Source organism: Schistocerca americana, chromosome 2 (assembly GCF_021461395.2).
Source record: "Schistocerca americana isolate TAMUIC-IGC-003095 chromosome 2, iqSchAmer2.1, whole genome shotgun sequence".
Lineage (NCBI taxonomy): Eukaryota > Metazoa > Arthropoda > Insecta > Orthoptera > Acrididae > Schistocerca > Schistocerca americana.
Window position 1 is genome coordinate 174995516 of NC_060120.1, and position 26880 is coordinate 175022395.

Here is a 26880-nt window from a genome sequence, read left to right on the forward strand (position 1 = left end):
GAGGGGGAAAAGCTTGTATTATCCTGCATTATTATCCAGATGCTATTACCCTGCTGAAGTGCATGCTAAATGTATAGTAAATATGAGGGCCATAGTATATTTTTCTCTGACATGTGGCAGAATTGAAAATTAAATAGAGTGTGAATACCGTAAAGGGTTTATGTACAGATACTTCATACGCATATTAATTTATTTTACAACGTACTCATTGTGGCAAATGACATTTGAGGCATTAGTCATGATGATACACCTGTGTTCCTTTCTCCGCTGTAACAGATGTTGAGGAATGAGGAAAAGGCAGACAATACCATCTATGATCAGCTGTTAAATTTATAGATAGGCTGTCAACTGCAGTCTGAGAACATATTGTTGTCAGAGAGAAGAGGGAATGCAAACGTAAACTCTTTGTATGATACAGTAAAGCTTATTCTGAGTGTTAATCCTCTTTCTAATATTGCTAACAGTGATTGTAATAATCCACAATATTAAATTTTGATGCCAAAACCCAGGGAAAATGGAGAAGAGGTAAGGATTTATATCCACAAAGAAGAATTTTGACACACTTAAAGTTCAAAAATTTTGAAAGCATCATCCTACACTCAACAAATAAATAATGTGCAACAGTTGCTATTCCAGTTTTGCTTGCTGATTAATTTCTCATTGGTTTACATATATCCGTGTACATAAAGGTCTGTGATTGCAGTGCTGATTCTTGATGATTTTAGCTTGCGTAGATAGTCAGTAATGAACTATCTGAGTTTGGCTATTGGAAGAATTACACGCTATGCCCAGGACAGCAGTGATTATATACAAGATAAACTCCAAACATATCACATTATGTAAACTGTAAATGTTGACTGCCATAAATGTCACACTTGTTAAAATTTTCTGGGTAATTAATCTGTGGTCAAATGAATTTCATATTTATATCCAATGTTTTGTCTCCATCTGGATGACATCTACAAGGCAGTTGTAGTTTTTTGAAGGTCCAGTGCGTACCCTAACTCGCTACTGAGTGAAGTAAAATTCCATTTCCGTGTGCTTCTGCGCAGATCTGTGGTGACACCTGTTTTGAGGTCGAGTGCAGTTGGCTGTTATCAGTTGCTGGTGTTTGCTATTGATATCACACCTGGTGGAAGAGTGGTACACATCTGCTTCAGTACTGGAATCCAGGTACTGCTCAGTTTCACACCCTCCTCTTTCTGATTAAATTTACTTGGGTGTTCAGTAATCTCTGTTGCCACCCTGTGTAGCCTTTCATAGTAGCCACTTGCCCCTGCCAGTACCAGAGTTTTAACAAACTGCATCAGGTGGTCTCCTGGCTGCAAAGCATAATCTTCAATAGTTTGTCTTCCAGTCTCTCCTCTTCTACAGTTGCCCTTATTTTCTTTTAGTCACTTTTCAACAGTTCTTTTAGTATGGAATAGATCCACATAAATTGAGAAAGCTTTTGTGAAGACCAAATACACAAAAATCTGCGAAAGCCCAAACAGGTGAAATGGTTTAGTGGAAAGTATATTCAAGGGATGGGGATAAAACACTTACAGTGCTTCAGCTCACTTGCCTAAACATAAAGGTCACCATCCAGTATTAAATTACACCCATATGTTGGAGACATAGAAAACAGCAGAGAACTGCATTGTTGTGTTATGTTTTGACAAGTTACGGTGTTACTATCTCATTAACAATGGCAGTATTACTTAGTCTGGTCACTGAACTAAGCCAAATTGTGACATTACAACTATTATCAAAAACAGTAATGTTCTTCTGGCGTGGTACAATAGATAAGGCTTAACACCCAGACTTCTTTTTTACATATACTCTATAGCATCACAAACCATTGTTAATTTGCCTTATAGTTAAGTCACCACTTCTTGCTAAATCCTAATATATTTCAATATTTATATTCTTTTGTGATGAAGACTGTCTTAGTTTACTTCACCAGGAATTATTGGATAAAGTAAATACTTCATCTCTAGATATACGTTTACATGTTTCATCACTGATATCAATTTATTTCATGTCAAAACAATTACACCAATGCACAATATTAGACCAAGGCCAAGATTAAAATTGTATAAACAGCAAGATCATACTTCTTCAATTGTGTGGCACATAGTAACCATATTTCATTTCAAAACACTTATAAATTTATTATAATAATATGCAACGAAGCTCGTGATAGTGCAGCCTACAACTTCTCCCTGGCATTGGCCATTAGCTGTTTCGCTGTAGTGACCTGGACTGTCACCTGTCAGGCCCGTAGATAAGTGCCAGGCCACATTGTCAAGAACTTCCCCTCGTGAAACTGAAAGAAAACACAATTTTTTTTTTTTTTAATACTTTGGTAGATATCTACATCTGCATTTATACTTCGCAAGCCAGCCAACGGTGTGTGGCGGACGGCATTTTACGTGTCACTGTCATTACCTCCCTTTCCTGTTCCAGTCTCGTATGGTTCGTGGGAAGAACGACTGCCGGAAAGCCTCCGTGCGTGCTCAAATCTCCCTAATATTACATTCGTGATCTCCTCGGGGGGTATAAGTAGGGGGAAGCAATATATTAGATACCTCATCCAGAAACACACCCTCTCGAAACCTGGATAGCAAGCTACACCACGATGCAGAGCGCCTCTCTTGCAGAGTCTGCCACTTGAGTTTGCTAAACATCTCCGTAACGCTATCACGCTTACCAAATACCCGTGTGACGAAACACGCCGTTCTTCTTTGGATCTTCTCTATCTCCTCTGTCAACCCGACCTGGTACGGATCCCACACTGATGAGCAATACTCAAGTAAAGGTCAAACAAGTGTTTTGTAAGTCACCTCCTTTGTTGATGGACTACATTTTCTAAGGACTCTCCCAATGAATCTCAACCTGGCACCCGCCTTACCAACAATTAATTTTATATGATCATTCCACTTCAGATCGTTCCATACGCATACTCCCAGATGTTTTACAGAAGTAATTGCTACCAGTGTTTGTTCCGCTATCATATAATCATGCAATAAAGGATCCTTCTTTCTATGTATTCGCAATACATTACATTTGTCTATGTTAAGTATCAGTTGCCACTCCTTGCACCAAGTGCCTATCCGCTGCAGATCTTCCTGCATTTCGCTGCAATTTTCTAATGCTGCAACTTCTCTACTACAGCATCATCCGCGAAAAGCTGCACGGAACTTCCGACACTATCTACTAGGTCATTTATATATATTGTGAAAAGCAATGGTCCCATAACACTCCCCTGTGGCACGCCAGAGGTTACTTTAACGTCTGTAGACGTCTCTCCATTGAGAACAACATGTTGTGTTCTGTTTGCTAAAAACTCTTCAATCCAGCCACAGAGCTGGTCTGATATTCCGTAGGCTCTTACTTTATCAGGCGACAGTGCGGAACTGTATCGAACGCCTTCTGGAAGTCTTGGAAAATGGCATCTACCTGGGAGCGTGTATCTAACATTTTCTGGGTTTCATGAACAAATAAAGCGAGTTAGGTCTCACACGATCGCTGTTTCCGGAATCCATGTTGATTCCTACAGAGTAGATTCTGGGTTTCCAAAAATGACACGATACGCGAGCAAAAAACGTGTTCTAAAATTCTACAACAGATCGATGTCAGAGATATAGGCCTATAGTTTTGCGCATCTGCTCAACGACCCTTCTTGAAAACTGGAACTACCTGTGCTCTTTTCCAGTCATTTGGAACCTTCCATTCCTCTAGAGACTTGCGGTACACGGCTGTTAGAAGGGGGGCAAATTCTTTCGCATGTATAAAATAATATACATTCAGAATAAAGTGATTTTTATTTACATGACATTGCTCAGGCAGAATATGACAGCTGTGTAACAGTGAATATTCTGGAACAGTACAAAACACTTCCGTATCAACTATAAATGAACACCCTTTCCTCTGAGGTACTCAGGAACACCTAAATTATAAGTAGATGAAATCATTTACTGCAGAAATCTGTAAGCAAACTAAACAAAAACAAAAATCTAAATGAATGATTGTTGTAGAGTTTTTTGAGTAAATCGATGTTGCTGACCCCCAAAATGTTGAGGGATATGTCTAAAGGGAAAGCAGAGTTGAAAATTTCGGGACAGTTTCGCAGCAGCTTGTATGAAATTGACAAAATGACACTGCAGACCATCTAATCACTCCATATTAGACTAAGAATAAGCTTTGTGAATGGGATTATTCAAAAAAATCTCAGAGCCAATTTTGAACTGATAAAAATGGTGTAAAGTAAGGATGCCACAAAGTTCTGTTCCTCTACTGTTCTCTGGATACCTATCGATTCTGTCACCAGAATGTGAGTGCCAAGTCGCCCCCCCCCCCCTCCCCCCACCCCACCCCCCACCCCCTCCGCTCCTTTTTCAGGTACTAAGTTTTGCAGCAGTTAAGTGTTCATCATTCTTTATAGTTCATGAGCTGATATTACCCATTACCATATCTGCTTTTCATAATCATACCTGACCTTTACAACTAGAAAACTTTCCCGTTATTTCTTACATCTCATAAGAGAGAATTGGTATGTATTAAGAAAACAGTAGAGGAACTGAACTGTGTGGTACTCTTTAACTTAACAGCACACAGTCAGTTTGAAATTCGCTCCTTGTTTTCTGTCACTGCAGGAAACACACTGTCCTGTGTGTGAAATGTACCATTGGTGAGTCTCTCCTAGTCTTATAATTTTCCAAATTATACAACACGTAACATGGACCACATAATTGAATGCTTTCGTAACATCTTAAATTACAATTTAGTCATAAAAGCACTTTACACGGAGAAGAATGATGTTTCTCTTACCACTTCATTTCCTATGTAAAATCTAATTTCATGTTACTTCTCTTTTCTGTGTTATTTTTTTCAAACCTTCAAATTACTATTAGTTACAATATTAACCAGAAATTGTTTTCCTTCTTTCTTTCACCATTGTTGTAAATTGATTTTGCTGACAGGTATTTTAATTTATTAGGAGAGCAACTGCCCAAAGGGCGAATTGCGCAGGTGGCAGAGTGCAGCACTAATATATTATCCTTAAGATTGTTAGCCAACTTGATATTTCATCATACTGCACTCTCAAGTGATTTCATGCCTGACACAATCTCGTTATGGCTTGTTTTCTGTAAATGCATGTTACATAACTCTCATGTAACACCAGCTTGGAGACCTGCATACTAGCTGACTATTGTCAGAAATCGGTGATTAAATATATTGCATCACACTCATAGATCACTGACAGTTTCATTCTTCCTCAGAAGAGAGATGATATGGGATATAATATGTTGACGACCTACACAACTGACCACGGGTTTAATTTTTTTAATGAGTCCCCAATTTTCTTTCGTGTAGCGCTCTCGTGGGGAAGATGGTAGAACATCAGTTTGTTGTACAGAGGATCCTGGGTTTGAGCTCTTGTCATGCCAGTATTTGTACTGTAGTACATGTGAAACTATTAATAATAATAATAATAATAATAATAATAAACAAGCATTGGCCAAACAACTTAGAAGATACAAAAAAAGTGAAAATAGAAGGAAACAAAACCAAACATTCAACACAACCCAAAAGAAACTTTACCAGACAATAGATAACACACACACATTAAAAATAGACAATCCACCTAACATAACAGACATGGAACACTTCTGGAGCAACATATGGTCAAACCCGGTACAACATAACAGGAATGCATGGTGGATACAAGCAGAAACAGACACATACAAGATGATACCACAAATGCCTGAAGTGATAATTTTGCAACATGAAGTCACCCAAGCAATTAATTCTACTCACAATTGGAAAGCCCCTGGAAAAGATAAAATAGCAAATTTCTGGCTAAAGAAGTTCACCTCAACACATTCACATCTAACTAAATTATTTAACATTAACGATATGAATATAATAGAGGGAAACATTCCACGTGGGAAAAATATATCTAAAAACACAGATGATGTGACTTACCGAACGAAAGTGCTGGCAGGTCGATAGACACACAAACATACACATGAAATTCAAGCTTTCCCAACAAACTGTTGCTTCATCAGGAAAGAGGGAAAGACGAAAGGATATGGGTTTTAAGGGAGAGGGTAAGGAGTCATTCCAATCCCGGGAGCGGAAAGACTTACCTTAGGGGGAAAGAAGGGGTATACACTCGCGCGCACGCGCACACATCCATCCGCACATACACAGACACAAGCAGACATTTTGTCTGTGTGTGTGTGTGTGTGTGTGTGTGTGTGTGTGTGTGTGTGTGTGTGTGTGCGTGTGTGTGTGTGCGAGCGAGTGTATACCCCTTCTTTCCCCCTAAGGTAAGTCTTTCCGCTCACGGGATTGGAATGACTCCTTACCCTCTCCCTTAAAACCCACATCCTTTCGTCTTTCCCTCTCCTTCCCTCTTTCCTGATGAGGCAACAGTTTGTTGCGAAAGCTTGAATTTCATGTGTATGTTTGTGTTTGTTTGTGTGTCTATCGACCTGCCAGCACTTTCGTTCGGTAAGTCACATCATCTGTGTTTTTAGATATAAATTATTTAACAGTTACATTGCAGACCCATACACATTCCCTGATACACTTACACATGGAATAACTTATCTGAAACCTAAAGATCAAGCAGACACAGCAAACCCAGCTAAATATCGCCCCATAACATGCCTACCGACAATATACAAAATATTAACTTCAGTCATTACACAGAAATTAATGACACACACAACACAGAACAAAATTATAAATGAAGAACAAAAAGGCTGTTGCAAAGGAGCACGAGGATGTAAAGAGCAACTGATAATAGATGCAGAGGTGGCATATCAATCTAAAACTAAACAAAGGTCGCTACACCAGGCATACATTGATTACCAAAAAGCTTTTGATAGTGTACCCCACTCATGGTTACTACAAATATTGGAAATATACAAAGTAGATCCTAAATTGATACAGTTCCTAAACATAGTAATGAAAAATTGGAAAACCACACTTAATATCCAAACAAATTCAAATAATATCACATCACAGCCAATACAGATTAAGCATGGAATATACCAAGGAGACTCATTAAGTCCTTTCTGGTTCTGTCTTGCTCTGAACCCACTATCCAACGTGCTAAATAATACAAATTATGGATACAATATTACTGGAACATACCCACACAAAATCACACATTTGCTATACATGGATGATCTAAAACTACTGGCAGCAACAAATCAGCAACTCAACCAATTACTAAAGATAACAGAAGTATTCAGCAATGATATAAATATGGCTTTTGGAACAGACAAATGTAAGAAAAATAGCATAGTCAAGGGAAAATACACTAAACAAGAAGATTACATATTGGATAACCACAGCGACTGCATAGAAGCGATGGAAAAAACAGATGCCTATAAATATCTAATATACAGACAAAAAATAGGAATAGATAATACAAATATTAAAGAAGAACTTAAAGAAAAATATAGACAAAGACTAACAAAAATACTGAAAACAGAATTGACAGCAAGAAACGAGACAAAAGCTATAAATACTTATGCTATACCAATATTGACCTACTCATTTGGAGTAGTGAAATGGAGTAACACAGACATAGAAGCACTCAATACACTTATACGATCACAATGCCACAAATATAGAATACATCACATACATTCAGCAACAGAAAGATTAACATTAAGCAGAAAGGAAGGAGGAAGGGGATTTATCAACATAAAAAACCTACATTATGGACAGGTAGACAATTTAAGAAAATTCTTTATAGAACGAGCAGAAACTAGCAAAATACACAAAGCAATCACTCATATAAATACATCGGCTACACCACTGCAATTTCATAACCACTTCTACAACCCTTTAGATCACATAACATCAACAGATACGAAGAAAGTAAATTGGAAAAAGAAAACACTACATGGCAAGCACCCGTATCATCTAACACAGCCACACATCGATCAAGACGCATCCAACACATGGCTAAGAAAAGGCAATATATACAGTGAGATGCAAGGATTCATGATTGCAATACAGGTTCAAACAATAAACACCAGATATTACAGCAAGCATATTATTAAAGATCCCAATACCACAACAGATAAATGCAGACTTTGCAAACAACAAATACAAACAGTAGATCACATCACAAGCGGATGTACATACTAGCAAATACAGAATACCCCAGAAGACATGACAATGCAGCAAAAATAATACATCAACAGCTTGCCTTACAACATAAACTTATAAAATAACACGTTCCCACATACAAGTATGCACCACAAAATGTACTGGAGGATGATGAATACAAATTATACTGGAACAGAACCATTATAACAGATAAAACACCACCCATAACAAACCTGACATCATACTCACCAGTAAGAAGAAGAAATTAACACAACTAATCGAAATATCCATACCCAATACGACAAATATACAAAAGAAAACAGGAGAAAAAATTGAAAAATACATCCAACTGGCTGACGAAGTCGAGGACATGTGGCATCAGGATAAAGTTGACATTATACCAATTATACTATCAACTACAGGAGTCATACCACACAATATCCACCAGTACATCAATGCAATACAGCTACATCCGAACTTATATATACAACTACAGAAATCCATAATTATTGATACATGTTCAATTACCTGAAAGTTCCTAAATGCAATATAACATATACTGTACAGTTAAAAGGAAGTCACGCTTGATCAAGGTCCGCGTCACTTTCCATTTTTGACCAGACGTAACGTCTGAGAAAAGAAAAAAAGAATAATAATAATAATAAATTAATTCCACGTTTGTGATACAACTGTTTCTTTATTATTTTATTCAGATTGTTTGTGGTTATTCTATGAAACTACAAATTTACACTATAGGTTTGCTTCTTTCAAATAAACGAAGTAAAAGCAGACTGCCAGTAGAACATTGCTGTAAAATCTGATCAGTGATTGTAAATGTCAGAACATGATGTCCCATATAACAGTTTCACATGTAGTGGCATGACCAGGGCTCAAACCTGGGATCCTTCACATGATAAACTAATGCTATGTTAACTTCCCTATGGGAGCACTACACTATAGACACTCACTGTTATGCTTTTCCTGTATGCTTCAGGTCAGGTGCTACTTATTACTTACCATTTACGTGCTATCTCCTGGACAGCATCACATTGCATAAATTATATCTGAGTTTCGGTTGATACTCTGTCAGTATACAATGTTTGATATCGATATGACTGTCAGAGGTTTGAGTGTTGGTATAATGCATGAGTACAAGCTTTAGTATTGTCTGCAGTGAAATTCAATGGCTGGGCTGTTACTTTCCTTGATTAATATATATTTTTGCACCAGATGCAACATAGTCGTGTATATGAACAGTGATCCAATACTGTCAAATGTTTTTTATGCCAGTCTTTGATCACAATATCAGTTCTTTTGACGTTGACCGGTTTCAGTCAGTAATGACCATCCTCAGATCTTTTCTACACCATGTCCTAAAGTGATAAGGCCGTAATGGCATCGTCAAAACATATAAATTTACTCAGCACAGCATCGTCGCATGGATATGGCCTACTCTACATCTTATTTTAGATCTATGTGACGATGCTGTGCTGAGTATATTTATATGTTTTGACGATGCCATTAACAGCCTTATCACTTTAGGACATGGTGTAGAAAAGATCTGAGGATGGTCATTACTGACTGAAACCGGTCATCGCCAAAAGAATTGATATTGTGATCAAAGACTGGAATAAAAAACATTCGATACATTTTTGCTGTGGCGTGTTATAGTGTAGTCTGTTTTTTGAATGTTTCCTTTGGGCAGCTGTCAGCAGTGAACATGTATTTCAGGAAATTCATGACTCTTAGGTTCATTAGAACAATTTATTAATTTGCTACCAGTTTTGGTCACTGACCATCATCTTGCATGAAAAATTGGCTATTGCAGGTCTTATTTCAATTGTGTTGAACCATGAAATCACATTAACTATCATTGTTGTAAGTAATAATGTAAAAGAACAATGCTTTCTGCACATCAGGAAACTGTTCCCTGTTGTGTGTTCATGAGGAAGGCTGCTGATGTGTGAAAAGGAATGTCCTTCTATATTATTACTTATGAAACTGACAGTTAATGCAATTATGTGGTTAACATGATTCACATGTGACTTGCCGTAGCCAATTTTTTGTGCCAGATGATGGTCAGTGACTGAAACCAGTAGCAAATTGATAAATTGTTCTATTGTAGCCAAATGTCATAAATTTTCTGGAAATATGTTTTTTGCTAAGTAATCTTTTAATGGAAAATAGGTGTCAAAGAAAATTGTTTTCGTGTTGCCTTTTGTCATAGTTGTGTCAAGTGTGTTTTCTGATTTGTCCTTAAATGTTTTTGCTGCAAGTAGACTCTTATCTGTAAATATTTTTTGCCTTCTAGAAACATGACTTCTGTGGCTCCTTTGTTTTAATATTTGTGTTATCATTATGTGACGAGCTTCTATTCAGTTTTCTCTCTGTGTTCCTTTCAGCAATAATGTTGGTCACTTGTTAACAAAGATTCTCTTATGTGGAGTTTAAACTAGTACAGGACAAGGAATGCCAACTTCTGTAAACTGTGAGTCACTTCAATTTGGACTACCATAATTAGGAGAAAAGGTGTTGATAAAACCATTGTGTCCAGGTATTAAGAATGTCACCTAATCCTCAGAGAGATCTGGAAATTACATTGGTACTTGACTTTGTAAGATTATGACTGAATTCTCCAGGTTGTGTCTATTTTAGAATATTCCATCAGAGTAGTAGTAGTAGCTGAGAATTTGTTTGGATTGCTTCAATAAAGCATTGGAAAGCAGTGATCAGAAGGTAAACAAGGGGCAGAAATGCAAGTTTTGATGGCTGATACGTGATGAAAACCTACATGGTAAACTGGGATAACATAATGACAAGAAACAGCAACATACTGGTGGCAGAAGGAAATAGTTGGTACAAGCATTGCTACCATAGAACCACGGTGTTTTAATATTTGAATAGTTCTGCTCTGTGGTCATTTTCCGTGCCATTTAGCTGTGATGAAAAAAATTGTTCCTTAAGAGGTTGTTTTCATAAACAACCTGCTTGGATATGTCAATATAATCCTTTCTCTTGGACCATGATTACTTCTCCATCTTTACCATGAGCCCACAATATCCCTTTACGCTAACACACGTTGATTTCAAAGAAAAAAAATCTTTGGCGTCATGTTGTGGAATCTGTTCATTATTTTGTTTGTGATATTTGTATATTTTGTCCATGAATAACCAAAAGTGTGTTTAACCTTAAGCGGGCATGCTGTTTTTGCTCGAGTAGGCGCGTGAGGTATTCAGTACCCCACCGCCTATGAGCAGTTATAATTTCTTTAGGAATTGTTAAATATTTTATATTTTGCAGTAATATTTTTGTACATTTGTTTCAAAAGCTTTAATCAGTACCTGAATGAAGAAATTATGTAAAAGAGTGAGAAAATAAATTATTTAATTCATATATGACAATCAACTAGTAATATAAAGATAGCTATACATTTTAATTTCAATTATTTTTTGTTAACTCTTTAGAAATATATTGTACCTACAATAAATCAATTGCACAAAAATAATAAATGATGATTCAGTCGGTCTCCTCTTGATGACATGTAACACACCTAGGGTCTGTAATCTGATGTGCGTGTCAAGTAAACCTATTGCACTTCACACAAACTTTCATTTTGGAGTTGTTTTTTTTTCCCTTCCACACACAAGGCAATGCCCTTCTTCCTCTTCTCTGACTGCACTGGTGTGAGTGACATCTGAAGGGACTTTCCTTCTTAGAAATTTAGGAATATTGGTTGGTAGTGATATGATTTTCGATGTATTTTTCAAGTGTCCATTCATCAGTGCAAACACTAAAGTCTTCAAAAAATGTTGATTGTTCCTTCTGGTTTGAAAAGTGAATGCAAAATTTGGCAATTTATTCCAGCTATAATTAGCAAAGTATAAAATAAGATCAGAGGCCTTCTCCCTGTAATTCGAGAAACATAGTATCCTGCTATCAATTTGTCCATAGTATCCACTCCTCCTTTAGTGCGATTGTAATCAATAATGATGGTTGGCTTTCCTGTTTGGAGGTCAGTACCATCCGTACCATGCATTGTGGACAGCAGTATCACTGAATGATTATTTTTTGTTGAGTATGAGAAACGATTTATTACCTTGAAAGCCAAAGTTTGATACTTTTTTAGAGGCAAGTGGGATCTCCGTTTTGTTCTTACGAAGAGTGCCTAGAATGGTCACTTTTCCTCTAACATATCTTCTGCTAACTGGCACCTTGTGTACCAGTTGTCAATGGTGACATTTTTGTATGTACCTATTTGTCGCTTGTCAGCCTTTTTTACAATTTCTACTGGTCTGTTTGATACTTGAAATGGTCCATCTGGCTGCTTTCCCATACATACTTCAATATTACTGATGTAAAGATTCTTTGCGTCACACATGGCCAATATTTTTATCCCATATTTGGTGGGTTTGGATAGTGTGTACTGGATCTAGGAGCAGTGCCCTGTAAGTCCAATCAACATTTCGTCGGTCCTCACATATTCAGTAGTATTATAGGATCCTTTCAGGTTGGTTGTAATGGAATGTAAAAGCTTTCTGGCAGTAGCTAACTTGTCAAGTTTTCTCCTTTCATTTCGAGTGGAAATGTCATCTAACCTCATACGACGCATTACAAACAGAAATCTCTTATAGCCCGTTGTGGCTCTTGGGATATCCATCCTGTACCATTTGACTCCAAGTTCTTCTGTATTTACGTGTTGACCTTTCTTTTTCTTTATGCCTGTCAAAAATAAAATGTCGAATAGTGCCATAATTTCACTTTTGTCTGTAACTTTACAATCTCTTGTACATTTGTAGTTTGTTCTAAGGTTGTCAGTATATCTGTTGTTCTGGGATAGTATTATATCAATTTCAAAAAGCTTGAAAAAACACATCTATTCCAATAGAAATATTGTTTGAATAGCTTGTGAGACTGGGTGAAACTTTTATAATAATGTTTTGCTTAATTGTTCTTGTTTTAGAGGCCAGTTTTGTACTCCATTTTGATTGTTTGTCTTTTCCTACGAAAAATTCAATTTCTGAACTTCTTTCTTCCTCACTCTTACTTTCGCCCTGCTATTCGGAGTTAGTTTCATGGTCTTGATCGCTAATATGAACTTCTTTGTTACTCAGGTCATCTTCACTTTCAGCTAATTCAAAAAGTCTCTTGGCTTTGTCAGGCTCTTGAAGATATGCAGGTATGTCCTCAAATGTTGTAAAATCTTTGGACGTAAAAATAAATAGGCAAGAAAGAAAAAATTGTTGGCTAACAACTCTTACATTGCAAAAATGTACGAAAAAAATACTTGCATATTTTTTGATAATTGTAATAAATGCTGTTGTGAAAAGGTACTTTTATGGTTCAATACTTTACTTAGATAAAGTGAAAATTGCACACTCTTTCCAAATTGTCAGAAACAAGTATAATATGAGTTGGTGCACCACATATGGACTGCCCCACCATGTTTTCCCTGTGATACAATGAGATACTGAGTGCTCAGAGTCGAGGAAGGAGAGTAGAGGTGAGGAAAGGGGCAAGGAGGGTACAGTGATCAAATGCCTAGAGTTGCCACATCACAGGGCTCTGTGTTATACCACAGCACTATGTAATTCCGCAGTGGGTACTCGATACCTCAGCACGCCTGCTCGAAGATTAAGAAGTGCTTTCTTAATATTGCTGTGCATTGATGTAATCGATTATAGGTTTGTGCAGATGAATGCCATTTATACTTCTGTAGGTACATACAAAAAATACAAAATATAATAATATCATAGTGGCAAATTTAAAATAAATTTCCTACTTATGCTTGGAACACAAGCACAGAAACAAGTTGCAGTAACTAAAAAAATTGACTGTATTGGTGGTTTATCATTCCAAATACATTTGTCACAACTCTCAGACCTACACTTTAATTTGGCTGCAATTAAAAATGATTTTGGTGATGATTGCAGAAGCCCACACCATTCCTCTCACAGAAGTAGGAGTCATCCCAGAAAAGGAAATGAAAAAGAGCACCACCACAAAAGCAGAGGGAAAAGCACAGAAGACAGGAGCCAGTAAGTTCCTAATACTTGTATAACTAAATTATTAGCAACTTGTAATTTTCATCTACTTTGGATCTTAAATCAAAAGTAGTGAAATTGTAATTTGTTTTAAGATTTAAAGATATGTACCATCTTCAGTGCTTGGTGGCCGACACACGTGATATTTCGTTTTGCACTTGGAGAGTCAGACCAGATGTAAAGATCCGCACCATTTTCTTAATGAAGGGCTAGATGTTCACGACAAAATTCAGTATTAAACTGTTGAACTAGTCTACTACAATCATCGTATATACTTACTGTCAGAAGCATCTCATTCAGACAATAAGGTAAGGTTTTAAGAAATGTAATAGAAGCTAAGAATGTAATTAACGGAATTAAATCAAAGCAATATGGGATGTGAAGTGGTCAGAAGTGAGGGAGCACAGGAGCTGCCAAGAGATCAAAAATTGAAATCCAAGTTAAAGTGCCACTAGGAGCATAAAAATATGCACATCTTGTCATTTCTCACTGACTGCATGTAATATATCATTTAGTGTCATGCATTTGTGAAAAATCACAGATGCATTCATTCAGCAAGTACTGAAGAGAAAACTGATGAGTTTATAGTGATCACAATCATTCCTGCCACTAAGAAAAGTGTGTGTCACTCTGTCCTCGAGTACTTCATGTGGTCAGTGGCAATAGGAATGTTTTCAAACCCAAACTGAAGACTCCTTTCTTCAAATACTCATATTCTCTGCAGAAATATTTAAGGATTGTTTATCTGTGGTTTTTGTTACTACAACACGCTAAATAGAATTCTTGAAATAATGCTGTTGTATTGATGATTCAAAATTATTTCTAAAAAGTCTTGATTTTGCCATTGCAGCAACTAAACTAGGTTTGGAGACATAATACAGCCACATGACATTGTTGCTCATATTTGGACTTTAAAGATAACAAAGGTATAATCAAAAAGTATTTTGCGACTGAGTGTCCTTTGTCGAAGGTGGTAGAGTATATGAGAACAAAGTAATCGGCACTTCAGACTACTACATGAAAACAAAGCATCAGAATTCACTTAACAATTGATCTCCTTAGATGAAATGTGCCTTCGGTGTCAGTAATTGCTGGTGAACAGTACACAGTCATTGATGAAATGGATCGCCACATAAGACTGTGTTATACGAATAAGAAACATGGAATTAATGTTTTCGAATTGACAGTGAGCTTGTATTTTGTTGTAAATACAGAAGCCCTGATAAGGTGAATTGAACATTAATATCCAGGTACTTCTCACAAAGAAGTTACTTCAATATCATAACCACAAATGTTGGAGATATTGATACGGTTAATATTTTTAAAGTAAGCTTACATATTGTCACATGTGCACACAACAAAACACACATTTATTCGTAAGCTTGATATTGTTTTGGTTGAGCACTATGGCGATTATTTGCACTTTTATATCTGATTCTGTAGGAAGTATTCCTCAAGGGTTTGCATGTTTCCAATGGCCTGATTTAGGACTTACATCTCATTGTCATAGTATTTGTCTTCACTGTGTGTCTCACAATCCAGCTTCTTGTTGTGTTTATATTTGTTTGTTTTTCAGTTTTCTGTCTCATTGTTAATTAAATGATTCTGATTGAAGTGACTTCAATTTTTTTGTAACCATTAGGAGTAGTTGCCACAGTAGAAAGTGATTAGTTACTGAACTCCTTTCCTTTTAGCTGTGTTTTCAGAATTATAATTTTGAGATAATAGAAGCTTCAGCCCAGTGTCTCCACAATGTGAGTCTGGTAGAAAGAAGACATCACAGTAATTCTTAACCAGAAGGACATTTGATACTAATAAAGCATTAATTTTAGAATGGCAGTTCACTAATATTTAAGTGTTTCATTACAGTCAGCTAAAGTAGTCAGTCCTGGAACAACATTCCCTCTCAGCTGTTATGAGGGATAAAATGGTACTTCATTTCCCTGTAAAACTCATTATGCACATTGTTCTGTCTGGAAATTGTTATTTATTAAGTTTTGGCTAATGAGGGTTTGCACTGCTTTCACACACTTTATCAGCATTGGCTATGTATATCTGTTGGAACATTAGTTAATGCCACTACTGCAAATAGAGGAGGAGAAGCTGGAAGTAATTTTGCTGTACAGTACCTCCAGTATGTATACACAAGCATCTGTTGGTGGCTAAATCTAAACTTGACATGCTGATGGATCGATTATGTGCTGTCACAGACACTTCCTCTTTCGAATGTGAACTTTAAATATCTGTATGTATGAGATCATGAGATATCATGAAAGAAGGTTGTATACCTGGAAGAATCCTGGAGATACTAAAAGGTATCAGATAGATTATACAATGGTAAGACAGAGATTTAGGAACCAGGTTTTAAATTGTAAGACATTTCCAGGGGCAGATGTGGATTCTGACCACAATCTATTGGTTATGAACTGCAGATTGAAACTGAAGAAACTGCAAAAAGGCGGGAATTTAAGGAGATGGGACCTGGATAAACTGAAAGAACCAGAGGTTGTAGACAGTTTCAGGGAGAGCATAAGGGAACAATTGACAGGAATGGGGGAAAGAAATACAGTAGAAGAAAAATGGGTAGCTCTGAGGGATGAAGTAGTGAAGGATCAAGTAGGTAAAAAGACGAGGGCTAATAGGAATCCTTGGGTAAGTGAAGAAATATTGAATTTAATTGATGAAAGGAGATAATATAAAAATGCAGTAAATGAAGCAGGCAAAAAGGAATACAAACGTCTCAAAAATGAGATCGACAGGAAGTGCAAAATGGCTAAGCAGGGATGGCTAGAGGACAAATGTAAGGATGTAGAGACTTGTCTCACTAGGGGTAAGATAGATGCTGCCTACAGGAAAATTAAAGATACCTTTGGAGAAAAGAGAACCACTTGTATGAATATCAAAAGCTCAGATGGCAACCCAGTTCTAAGCAAAGAAGGGAAGGCAGAAAGGTGGAAGGAGTATATAGAGGGTTTATACAAGGGCGATGTACTTGAGGATAATATTATGTAAATGGAAGAGGATGTATATGAAGATGAAATGGGAGATAAGATACTGCGTGAAGAGTTTGACAGAGCACTGAAAGACCTGAGTCGAAACAAGGCCCCGGGAGTAGACAACATTCCATTAGAACTACTGATGGCCTTGGGAGAGCCAGTCATGACAAAACTCTACCATCTGGTGAGCAAGATGTATGAGACAGGCGAAATACCCTCAGACTTCAAGCAGAATATAATAATTCCAATCCCAAAGAAAGCAGGTGCTGACAGATGTGAAAATAACCGAACTATCAGTTTAATAAGTCACAGCTGCAAAATACTAACGCGAATTCTTTACAGACGAATGGAAAAACTGGTAGAAGTGGACCTCGGGGAAGATCAGTTTGGATTCCGTAGAAATGTTGGAACACGTGAGGCAATACTAACCTTACGACTTACCTTAGAAGAAAGATTAAGAAAAGGCAAACCTACGTTTCTAGCATTTGTAGACTTAGAGAAAGCTTTTGACAACGTTAACTGGAATACTCTCTTTCAAATTCTGAAGGTGGCAGGGGTAAAATACAGGGAGCGAAAGGCTATTTACAGTTTGTACAGAAACCAGATGGCAGTTATAAGAGTCGAGGGGTATGAAAGGGAAGCAGTGGTTGGGAAGGGAGTGAGACAGGGTTGTAGCCTATCCCCGATGCTACTCAATCTGTATATTGAGCAAGCAGTAAAGGAAACAAAAGAAAAATTCGGAGTAGGTATTAAAATTCATGGAGAAGAAGTAAAAACTTTGAGGTTCGCCGATGACATTGTAATTCTGTCAGAGACAGCAAAGGACTTGGAAGAGCAGTTGAACGGAATGGACAGTGTCTTGAAAGGAGGATATAAGATGAACATCAACAAATGCAAAATGAGGATAATGGAATGTAGTCAAGTTAAATCGGGTGATGCTGAGGGGATTAGATTAGGAAATGAGACACTTAAAGTAGTAAAGGAGTTTTGCTATTTAGGGAGTAAAATAACTGATGATGGTCAAAGTAGAGAGGATATAAAATGTAGACTGGCAATGGCAAGGAAATCGTTTCTGAAGAAGAGAAATTTGTTAATATCGAGTATAGATTTAAGTGTCAGGAAGTCGTTTCTGAAAGTATTTGTATGGAGTGTAGCCATGTATGGAAGTGAAACATGGACGATAACCAGTTTGGACAAGAAGTGAATAGAAGCTTTCGAAATGTGGTGCTACAGAAGAATGCTGAAGATTAGATGGGTAGATCACATAACTAATGAGGAGGTATTGAATAGAATTGGAGAGAAGAGGAGTTTGTGGCACAACTTGACAAGAAGAAGGGACCAGTTGGTAGGACATGTTCTGAGGCATCAAGGGATCACAAATTTAGCATTGGAGGGCAGCGTGGAGGGTAAAAATCGTAGAGGGAGACCAAGAGATCAATACACTAAGCAGATTCAGAAGGATGTAGGTTGCAGTAGGTACTGGGAGATGAAGAATCTTGCACAGGATAGAGTAGCATGGAGAGCTGCATCAAACCAGTCTCAGGACTGAAGACCACAACAACAACACGAGATATCTTACTGTTGACTTTCATTAAGGACAAAGTTTAGATGTCTCCATTAAGTGTCATTCCCAGGATTTGAAAGAACCATTACTGAAGTCATCAAGAGCATTACACCAGTGCTGCTTGAGAAGGTTTCATGAAAATGGAATTTCTGGATAGGTCATATTACCCATGGGCTCACATTTCTCTGTACATATTTCAAACTTTTCTGTTTAAGAGAGTAGTAAAATCATGTGTCTGTGTTCAGTCGTGATGATGGTATAGCCTTTTGAATTTTTCCAGTAACTAGTAGTCAGTCTGTACTGTGTTGTCATGTGATTGCAAGTAATTGATGGCATAGTAAATAAATTTGTGTTCCAAGTCATATCTGTGATTTGTCTCAAAATGGTCTTCTGTAAAATATGCAGTGTATTAAACATCAGGATTTCATAAATATGTACTGAATTATTGTCTCCATTCCAGATATTCTATAGTTGAGTGAGACACTATTGATGAGAAACACACTTGTTGGTACTCCTGACCATGAGATAGATCAAGTAAAGAAGGCACCTTGCACCCCTTGGTCAGTAAGAAAAGAACTATAATTTAAAAAGAAATAATGTTCACCAAACCTGAGAAAATTCTGGTCCTACGCAAAATCACAAAGCGGGTCTAAGGCTTCTATCCTTTCTCTTGTTGACAAGTATGGTGTGGCAGTAGAATATAGAAGAAGGGAAGTTTAAATTTTGCATTTAAGATATAGTTCACGGTGGAGGATTATACAAACATACCACCGTTTGGCCCTCGCACAGACTCTCATATGGAGGACGTGGATTCAGGCATCCCTGGGGTAGAGAAACAATAAGAGTTAAAAGCAAATAAGTTTCCAGTTCCAGACAGAATCCCAATTCTCTTGTACAAAGAGTGCTCTACGGTGTTGGCCCTTACTTAGCCTGCATTTATTGCAAATCTCTGACCCAGTGCAAAGTCCCAAGCAACTGGAGAAAAGTTTGCTGCAGAATTCTCGAACATATTCTCAGTTTGAACATAATAAATTTTCTCGAATTACAGTATAAGAGAGAAAGATATTCTAGATTTAGGAGCAGCAGACCAAGCAGCACAATTTTTGTCACTATCAAAATTTAATTTGGCCTGCATAACAAGATTATATAGGAATTTTAGTCACAAAAATGTGCTGCTATTTATTAAAAATACCAAGCCTCACCATGTGGTCAGTAAACAAACACACTGCAACAAATGACACCTACTGAGTGGTGTAGTTAAAGTGTGGCTAATCATGGAGGTTCGGTGTGGGCTGTAACTATTGTGCGGCAGTGAAACTTAGTAGCTAAGCTAATGCCTTAGTGTGGAACCTATTTATGCTAAAAATAATTTGTTCCAATTTTGACCACCAGGTGTAGATCTGGTGCTGTACAGTATCTCATCGAGGAATTGTGCAAGTGGCAGTTAACAATAAAATCAACATTATGCCTTTCTCAATTGTTTGATCTTTCCTGCCCACATCTTGTTCCTAATCCATTGCCCATGGGAACATTTCTGTACACCTTTCTTGCATTCACAGATTTACAGCTGGTGGCTAACATTGGAACTAAGTTTCTTACATCATGAATCGGTTCTGCATTAATACAGTAGAATGTCTACCAAGTTTCACTGCCATACGATAATTGCGGCCCACGCTGATCCTCGGTGATTAGCTGCACTTTAATTTTAACCACCTGGTACAATAACTTTTGCACTGCACAAGTATATTCAGTGAACACTTCCATTTTTTTTAACAGTGCAGACTAAGTAGATTAGTGGTAACAAAAGGAATTAGAGCGTGTAGCATTGAGAGGAGGAAACTGCATATGGAGCCAAAAGTTAATTGAAGCACGAATTTCTTAAATATGCAATCACTTATGAAAAAAATATTTGACAGAGTAGTTAAACCAACAAAGCATACTGCAACAAATGGATTCATTTGCAAAAAAATCAAAAGCTGTGTGGCCCGTTATAAGAGACGTAGTTTGCAGTGAAGTGGACTATAAATTGTAGCATGTCAGAGAAATTGCTCAGATTTTAAGTTTTCCAATGTTTCAGGCTTTGGTGGTTATGTGAAAATTTAATGTCCTACAAATTTAAACCTAGTGGATTGGGATGAGGTCCACATGAGAATAATGAAAAATGGTTGTAGTATTGCAAGCCCACTGTCCCTCAAACCAACCAGTCTTTTGATGACTGTGGATATGTTTGTGGAATACAATGGTGTGTAGTGCTGGTGTGGGAGCAGGGAATGGAATTGGTAGATGGAATGAATAGTGAATGTTGTGGCTAGAGGGGGATGGGGGTGGTGTTATGGGAATGAAGTATTTGTTGTATAAAGACAAGACACAGGCATTTGGAGTGGGTGGCTGTGCCACTATTGAACACTATCTTTGCCAATGCCTGACTGACCCCAGACCTAAAACATCCTTCCAGGGCACCATGACCATACCATCATCTGACCATCGGAAAGACTATAGAGAAGCAACAAATAAATCACCAGGTCCAGATGGAATCCCAATTCAATTTTACATAGAGTACTCCACAGAATAGCCCCCTTACCCAGCTTGCACTTGTTGTGAATCTCTCACCCAGAACAAAATCCCAAGTGACTGGGAAAAAGCTCAGGAGACCCCAGAGTGTAAGAAAGGTAAACGAAAAGATCCACAAAATTACAGATCTACAAATCAGCACGGTTTTAGAAAGCATTGCTCTTGTGAAACTGAGCTTACCCTTCTCTCACATGACATAATGCGAACTATGGAAAACAGATTCAATACTTCTAGATTTTCAGAAAGCGTATGACTTGTCCCAAAGACTTCTTAAGTAATAGAACCCTGCATGTTGTCCTCGACGTCAATATTCCCCACAGACAAGGGTTTGTCAGCAGTGCTCCAGAGTAGTGTGATAGAACCGTCATTATTTTCTATATACGTAAATGGTCTGGCCAACAGGATGGGCAGCAATCTGCAGTTGTCTGCTGATGATGCTGTGATGAACAGTAAGGTGTTGAAGTTAAGTGGCTGTAGAAAGATACAAGATGACTTAGAAAAAATTTCTAGTTGGAGTGATGAATGTCAGCTAGCTCTAAGTGTGAAGAAATGTAAGTTAATATAATAGAGGGAAACATTCCATGTGGGAAAAATATATCTAAAAACAAAGATGGTGACTTAACAAACGAAAGTGCTGGCAGGTCGATAGACACACAAACATACACAAAATTCGAGCTTTCGCAACAAACTGTTGCCTCATCAGGAAAGAGGGAAGGAGAGGGAAAGACAAAAGGATCTGGGTTTTAAGGGAGAGGGTAAGGAGTCATTCCAATCCCGGGAGCGGAAAGACTTACCTTAGGGGGGAAAAAGGACGGGTATACACTCGCGCGTGCACACACACACACACACACACACACACACACACACACACACACACACAGACACAAGCAGACATATTTGTAAGTTAATGCATATTAGTAGGAAGGACAAACCTGTAATGTTAGGTTACAGAATTACTAGTGTCCTGCATGGCACAGTCAAGTCATTTAAATATCTGGGCTTAATGTCGAAAAGTGACATGAAATGGACCATGCGTGTGGGAACTGTGGTAGGGAAGGCGAATGGTCGACTTCAGTTTATTGGGAGAATTTTAGGGAAAAGTGGTTCACTTGTAAAGGAGACCACACATAGGACACTGGTGCAACTTATTCTCGAGTACTGCTTGAGTGTTTGGGATCCATACCAGGTCAGATTGAAGGAAGGCACTGGAGCAATACAGAGGTGGGCTGCTAGATTTGTTGTCGGTAGGTTCGAACTGACAGGTTTGAAAATTACTGAACTGTCAGTTTAATAAGTCATGGTTGCAAAATACTAACACAACTTCTTTACAGAAGAATGGAAAAACTGTTAGAAGCTGACCTCAGGGAAGATCACTTTGGATTCTGGAGAAATGTAGGAACGTGCAAGGCAATACTGACCCTACAACTTCTCATAGAAGATAGGATAAGGAAAGGCAAAACTCTTTTTATAGCATTTGTAGGCTTAGAGAAAGCTTTTGACAGTGTTGACTGGAATACTCTCTCTCAAATTCTAAAGGTGACAGTGCTAAAGTACTGGGATCAAAAAGCTATTTATAATTTGTAGAGAAACCATATGGCAGTTATAAGAATTGAGGGTCATGAAAGTGGAGCAGTGATTGAGGAGGGAGGGAGGCAGGGTTGTAGCCTATCCCTGATATTATTCAATCTATATATTGTGCAAGCATTAAAGGAAACAATGGAAAAATTTGGAGTAGGAATTAAAATCCAGGGAAAAGAAATAAAAACCTTGAGATTTGCTGATGATATTGTAATTCTGTCAGAGACAGCAATGGACTTGGAAGAACAGCTGAATGGAATGGACAGTGTTTTGAATGGAGGATGTAAGAAGAACATTAACAAAAGCAAAATGAGAATAATTTAATGTAGTTGAATTAAATCGGGTGATGCTGAGGGAATTAGAGTGAGACACAGAAAGTAGTAAATGAGTTCTGTTGTTTGGGCAGTGGTGATAGTAGATTAGAAGCTATTGAAATTTGGTGCTACAAAAGAATGTTAAAGATAAGGTGGTCAGATCACACAACTGAGGAGGTGGTACTGGCCTCAACATTCGTTATTCGCTCCGTCTACCTATTCTGTTCCTTGCTCCCACACCAGCACTACACACCATTCTATTCTTCCTATGTACCCACTGTCTGTTCCCTTCCCTACCTCTTTCTCCCCCTTTTTTTTTTGTTCCCTCACTGTCCCTCCCTGGACATAACCTCCTGACTCTGCACCTAGAAGCCCTATCATACCCTCAGCACATCCGTGTACACACTCTCGGGCAGCACAACATTCTCCTCCCCCTACCCACCCCATGCCTCCTCCCTATCCCCACTACCCACCCCAGATTGCTGATTATGTCAGAGTCAGTTGCAGCCAGCAATCGCAACACTGCAGCTGGAGACAATGACCATGTGTCTTGAGGTAAGCTTGTATGAGTGTCCATGTGCGTGTTTTCTAGTTCAAAAGAATGACTTGCTTGTTCAAAATAATGAGATCGGCAACAGTGAGAAAGACCTGTAGTTTCCCGTTTCACCTTGTGTTCATTTTTTATGAATTGGCTGAACTTCAGCATATTTTAGTTGATCTGGGACATCCCTCATGAAAAGAATGGTTTATTTGAGTGACAGTGTGTGTGATCCAGCGAGTTTAAATAAAGGGATCACTCATTTAGTACTGGAGGGAAGCGTGGGGGGGGATGTAAAAATCAGTGTGACCAACTGATGAATACATTAAGCAGATTCAGAAGGATGCAGGTTGCAGTAACTACTAGGAGATGAAGAGGCTTGCACAGGCTAGAGTAGCATGGGGAGCTGCATCAAACCAGTCTTTGAACTGAAGACCACAAGAACAACAAGTCTGCACAACACATAAGTGTTACAGAGATGCTTTGGAAACTCAAATGGCAGTCCCTAGTGGGAGGGCGACGTTATTTTTGAGAAACACTATAGAGAAAACTTAGAAAATGGTATTTGAAGCTGACTGCCAAATGATTCTACTACTGCCAACATACATTGTGCGTAAGGACCATGAAGATAATATTGACAGTCCTTTTTCCCTCTCTGTATTCATAAGTGGAAGAGGAAAGGAAATGACTAGGAGTGGTATGGGGTAACATCTGCCATGAATCAGACGGTGGCTTGCGGAGTATTGATGTAGATGTAGACCAATTACGTACTCACCCACAACTACTTCTCTTTTCAAGGCATCACCTACAGAGAGGTGGGTAATAGAGCAATAGGTACCCACATGGCACCATCCTCTGTCAATCTATCCACAGTCTATTCATGGGCCATCAAGAGGGATTGTTCATAACCAACTAGAATCCCAAGCCTCTCATCTGCTTCATATTGTTTGATGACACATTTGGAATCTTGACTGAGGGTGTGGTCACCTTACCCACATTCCTCCAGAACCCCAACCTCGTCTCCCCATTCAATTCACCTGATCCTCCTTAATCCAAAGTCATCATCCTTCATATTATCATCGTTAAAGGATGGCTGCATCAGGAACACTGTCCACATCAAACCTACCAACCACCAATAGCTGCCATGCATTCCATACCAAGAAGTCCCTTCCATTCAGCCTAGCCGTCCTTTGTAATCACATTTGTAATGATGAGCAGTCAATCCCCAAATATGCAAAGAGTCTCAGAGGGCTTCACAGACCGAAATTACACTCCCAGTCTTGTTCAGAAACAGATCTCCTGTGCCTTCTCTCTCCAGTCATCTACCACGTCTGTCATACCCACTGTCTAGCCAAGAAGGAACAATACTCGCATGACTCAATACCACCCAGGACTGGAGCAAGTGAATTGCATTCTCCGGCAGGGTTTCGACTAACTTTTGTTGTGCCCTGAAATGAGGAATATCCTACCTTCTGTCCTCCCAACCTTTCCACAGTGGTATTCTGCCACACACCGAAACTAAGCAATATCTTTGTCCATCATTATTCCTTCCCTGCTCCCAACCCCTTGTCTCAGGGTTAGTATGCCTGTAATAGACCTCGACAGTGTCGAGAAATGTTGTAAATGTTTGAAAATGATCCTCATTTTTTAAACTCAGTTAAAACTGGTGATGAGTCATGGGTTTTTGAGTACGACCCTGAGACAAAAAGGCAGAGTTCAGAGTGGCACACCCCATCGTTGCCCCATCCCAAGAAGGCACGCATGAGCAAGTCCAGGATCAAAACTATGCTCATTGTCTTCTTTGACGTCAGAGGCATTGTTGACCACGAATTCGTACCTACCGAGACTACAGTGAACTCAGCTTTCTACTTGGAAGTGCTCAAAAGATTGAAAAGGAGGCTCTCATGCTGCCGAAGCTACATCAAGGACACGTGGAAAGTTCACCATGACAACGCACCAAGTCACAGCGCCTTCGTTGTCAACGACTTCCCGGCCAGGGCTGAGACCCCATTGGTTCCCCAGCGTCCCTACTGTCCTGACCTGGCTCCCGCTGACTTTTTTTTTGTTTCGTCGGTTGAAACAAGGAGTCGTGAAAGGAAACCATTGGGACGCAATTGAAAGCATCCAGGCGCATGTTACATCTGCTGTAAAGGACATTACGGAAAAGGCATTCCAGGATGCCTTCCAGGCATGGAAACACCGCCTCCAGAAGTATATGGATGCAAGAGGGTGCTATTTTGAGAATTTTTGATTATTTGTACGAATATATTCAAAAAATGATTTTTATGAATTTGGTCGCATTACTTATGGAATGCACCTTGTATAGTAGCTTCTCTGGAGCTCTTGGAGTGATAAATGCTAGAATATCTTGACTATCAGCCACATAGTTTTTCTGTTAAATCCTTCAATACAGAAATTTTCCTTGAGTGCCCATGTGCAGTGCCTTCTTCTTAAAAACCAGGAGCCTGTGTTGAGTGATGAGCAGCCACTATTTTGAATGAGTATTTGTCGGCAGATACCTCAGGAATGTAATAAAGCTTTTTCATTGCACCTTAACATTTTTTTTTAAATCTCTGTCTTTGAATGAAGTCCTTGAAAAATAGTGAACTGTAACTGGTGCCTCCTTGTTTGCATCATTGAGAGACATGGCCAGCTACGCCCTTTGTCAGACATACCCTAAAGTCTGCTGTATTGGTTCTCATTACTTTGGTTAATACACACACTGTCTTGCATAATTTGATACAACTTGTAAAGTTAGTTACAGGCAGAATAGAGTGTGGTCTCCAACCCAGTGCCATGCTATGAACTGCTTTTAAATAGTAATATAAATTACTCTCTGTAGATTATTAGCAAATAGAATGGAATTAACCCAGGACTAGTGCAAGCCATGTGTTTAAAATTTGTAGTGGCACGTGTACCATATATTAGATTTATAATAAAAGTGTAGACAAATAAATGATTGTGTGCCACTGCATTGCTTGTCACATTATCAGTGGGTTTATATTTCTGTAGAACAAAATAAATATCTTGAAAAAGTACGATTGTGACACAGTTGATGTCAGTTCGAGTAGTTTCTACAATTAAGTCCTGATTGTTTCCCTAGCTCTGTTGAAACCACAGAGTATGTGCTTTCCTTAATATCTTCTTCCAGTAGAATGTT

At 38.4% G+C, this 26880-nt stretch overlaps 1 protein-coding gene across 1 annotated transcript in view; it reads left to right on the top strand.

The window, feature by feature from the left end:
• The window catches only part of LOC124593740 (luc7-like protein 3), a 144148-nt gene that overhangs the window by 51063 nt on the left and 66205 nt on the right, over window positions 1-26880 (top strand). The window contains exon 6 of the mRNA XM_047132074.1: window positions 14049-14153. Coding sequence (XP_046988030.1) covers window positions 14049-14153 — 105 coding nt within the window. The remainder of the gene's footprint in view (window positions 1-14048; window positions 14154-26880) is intronic.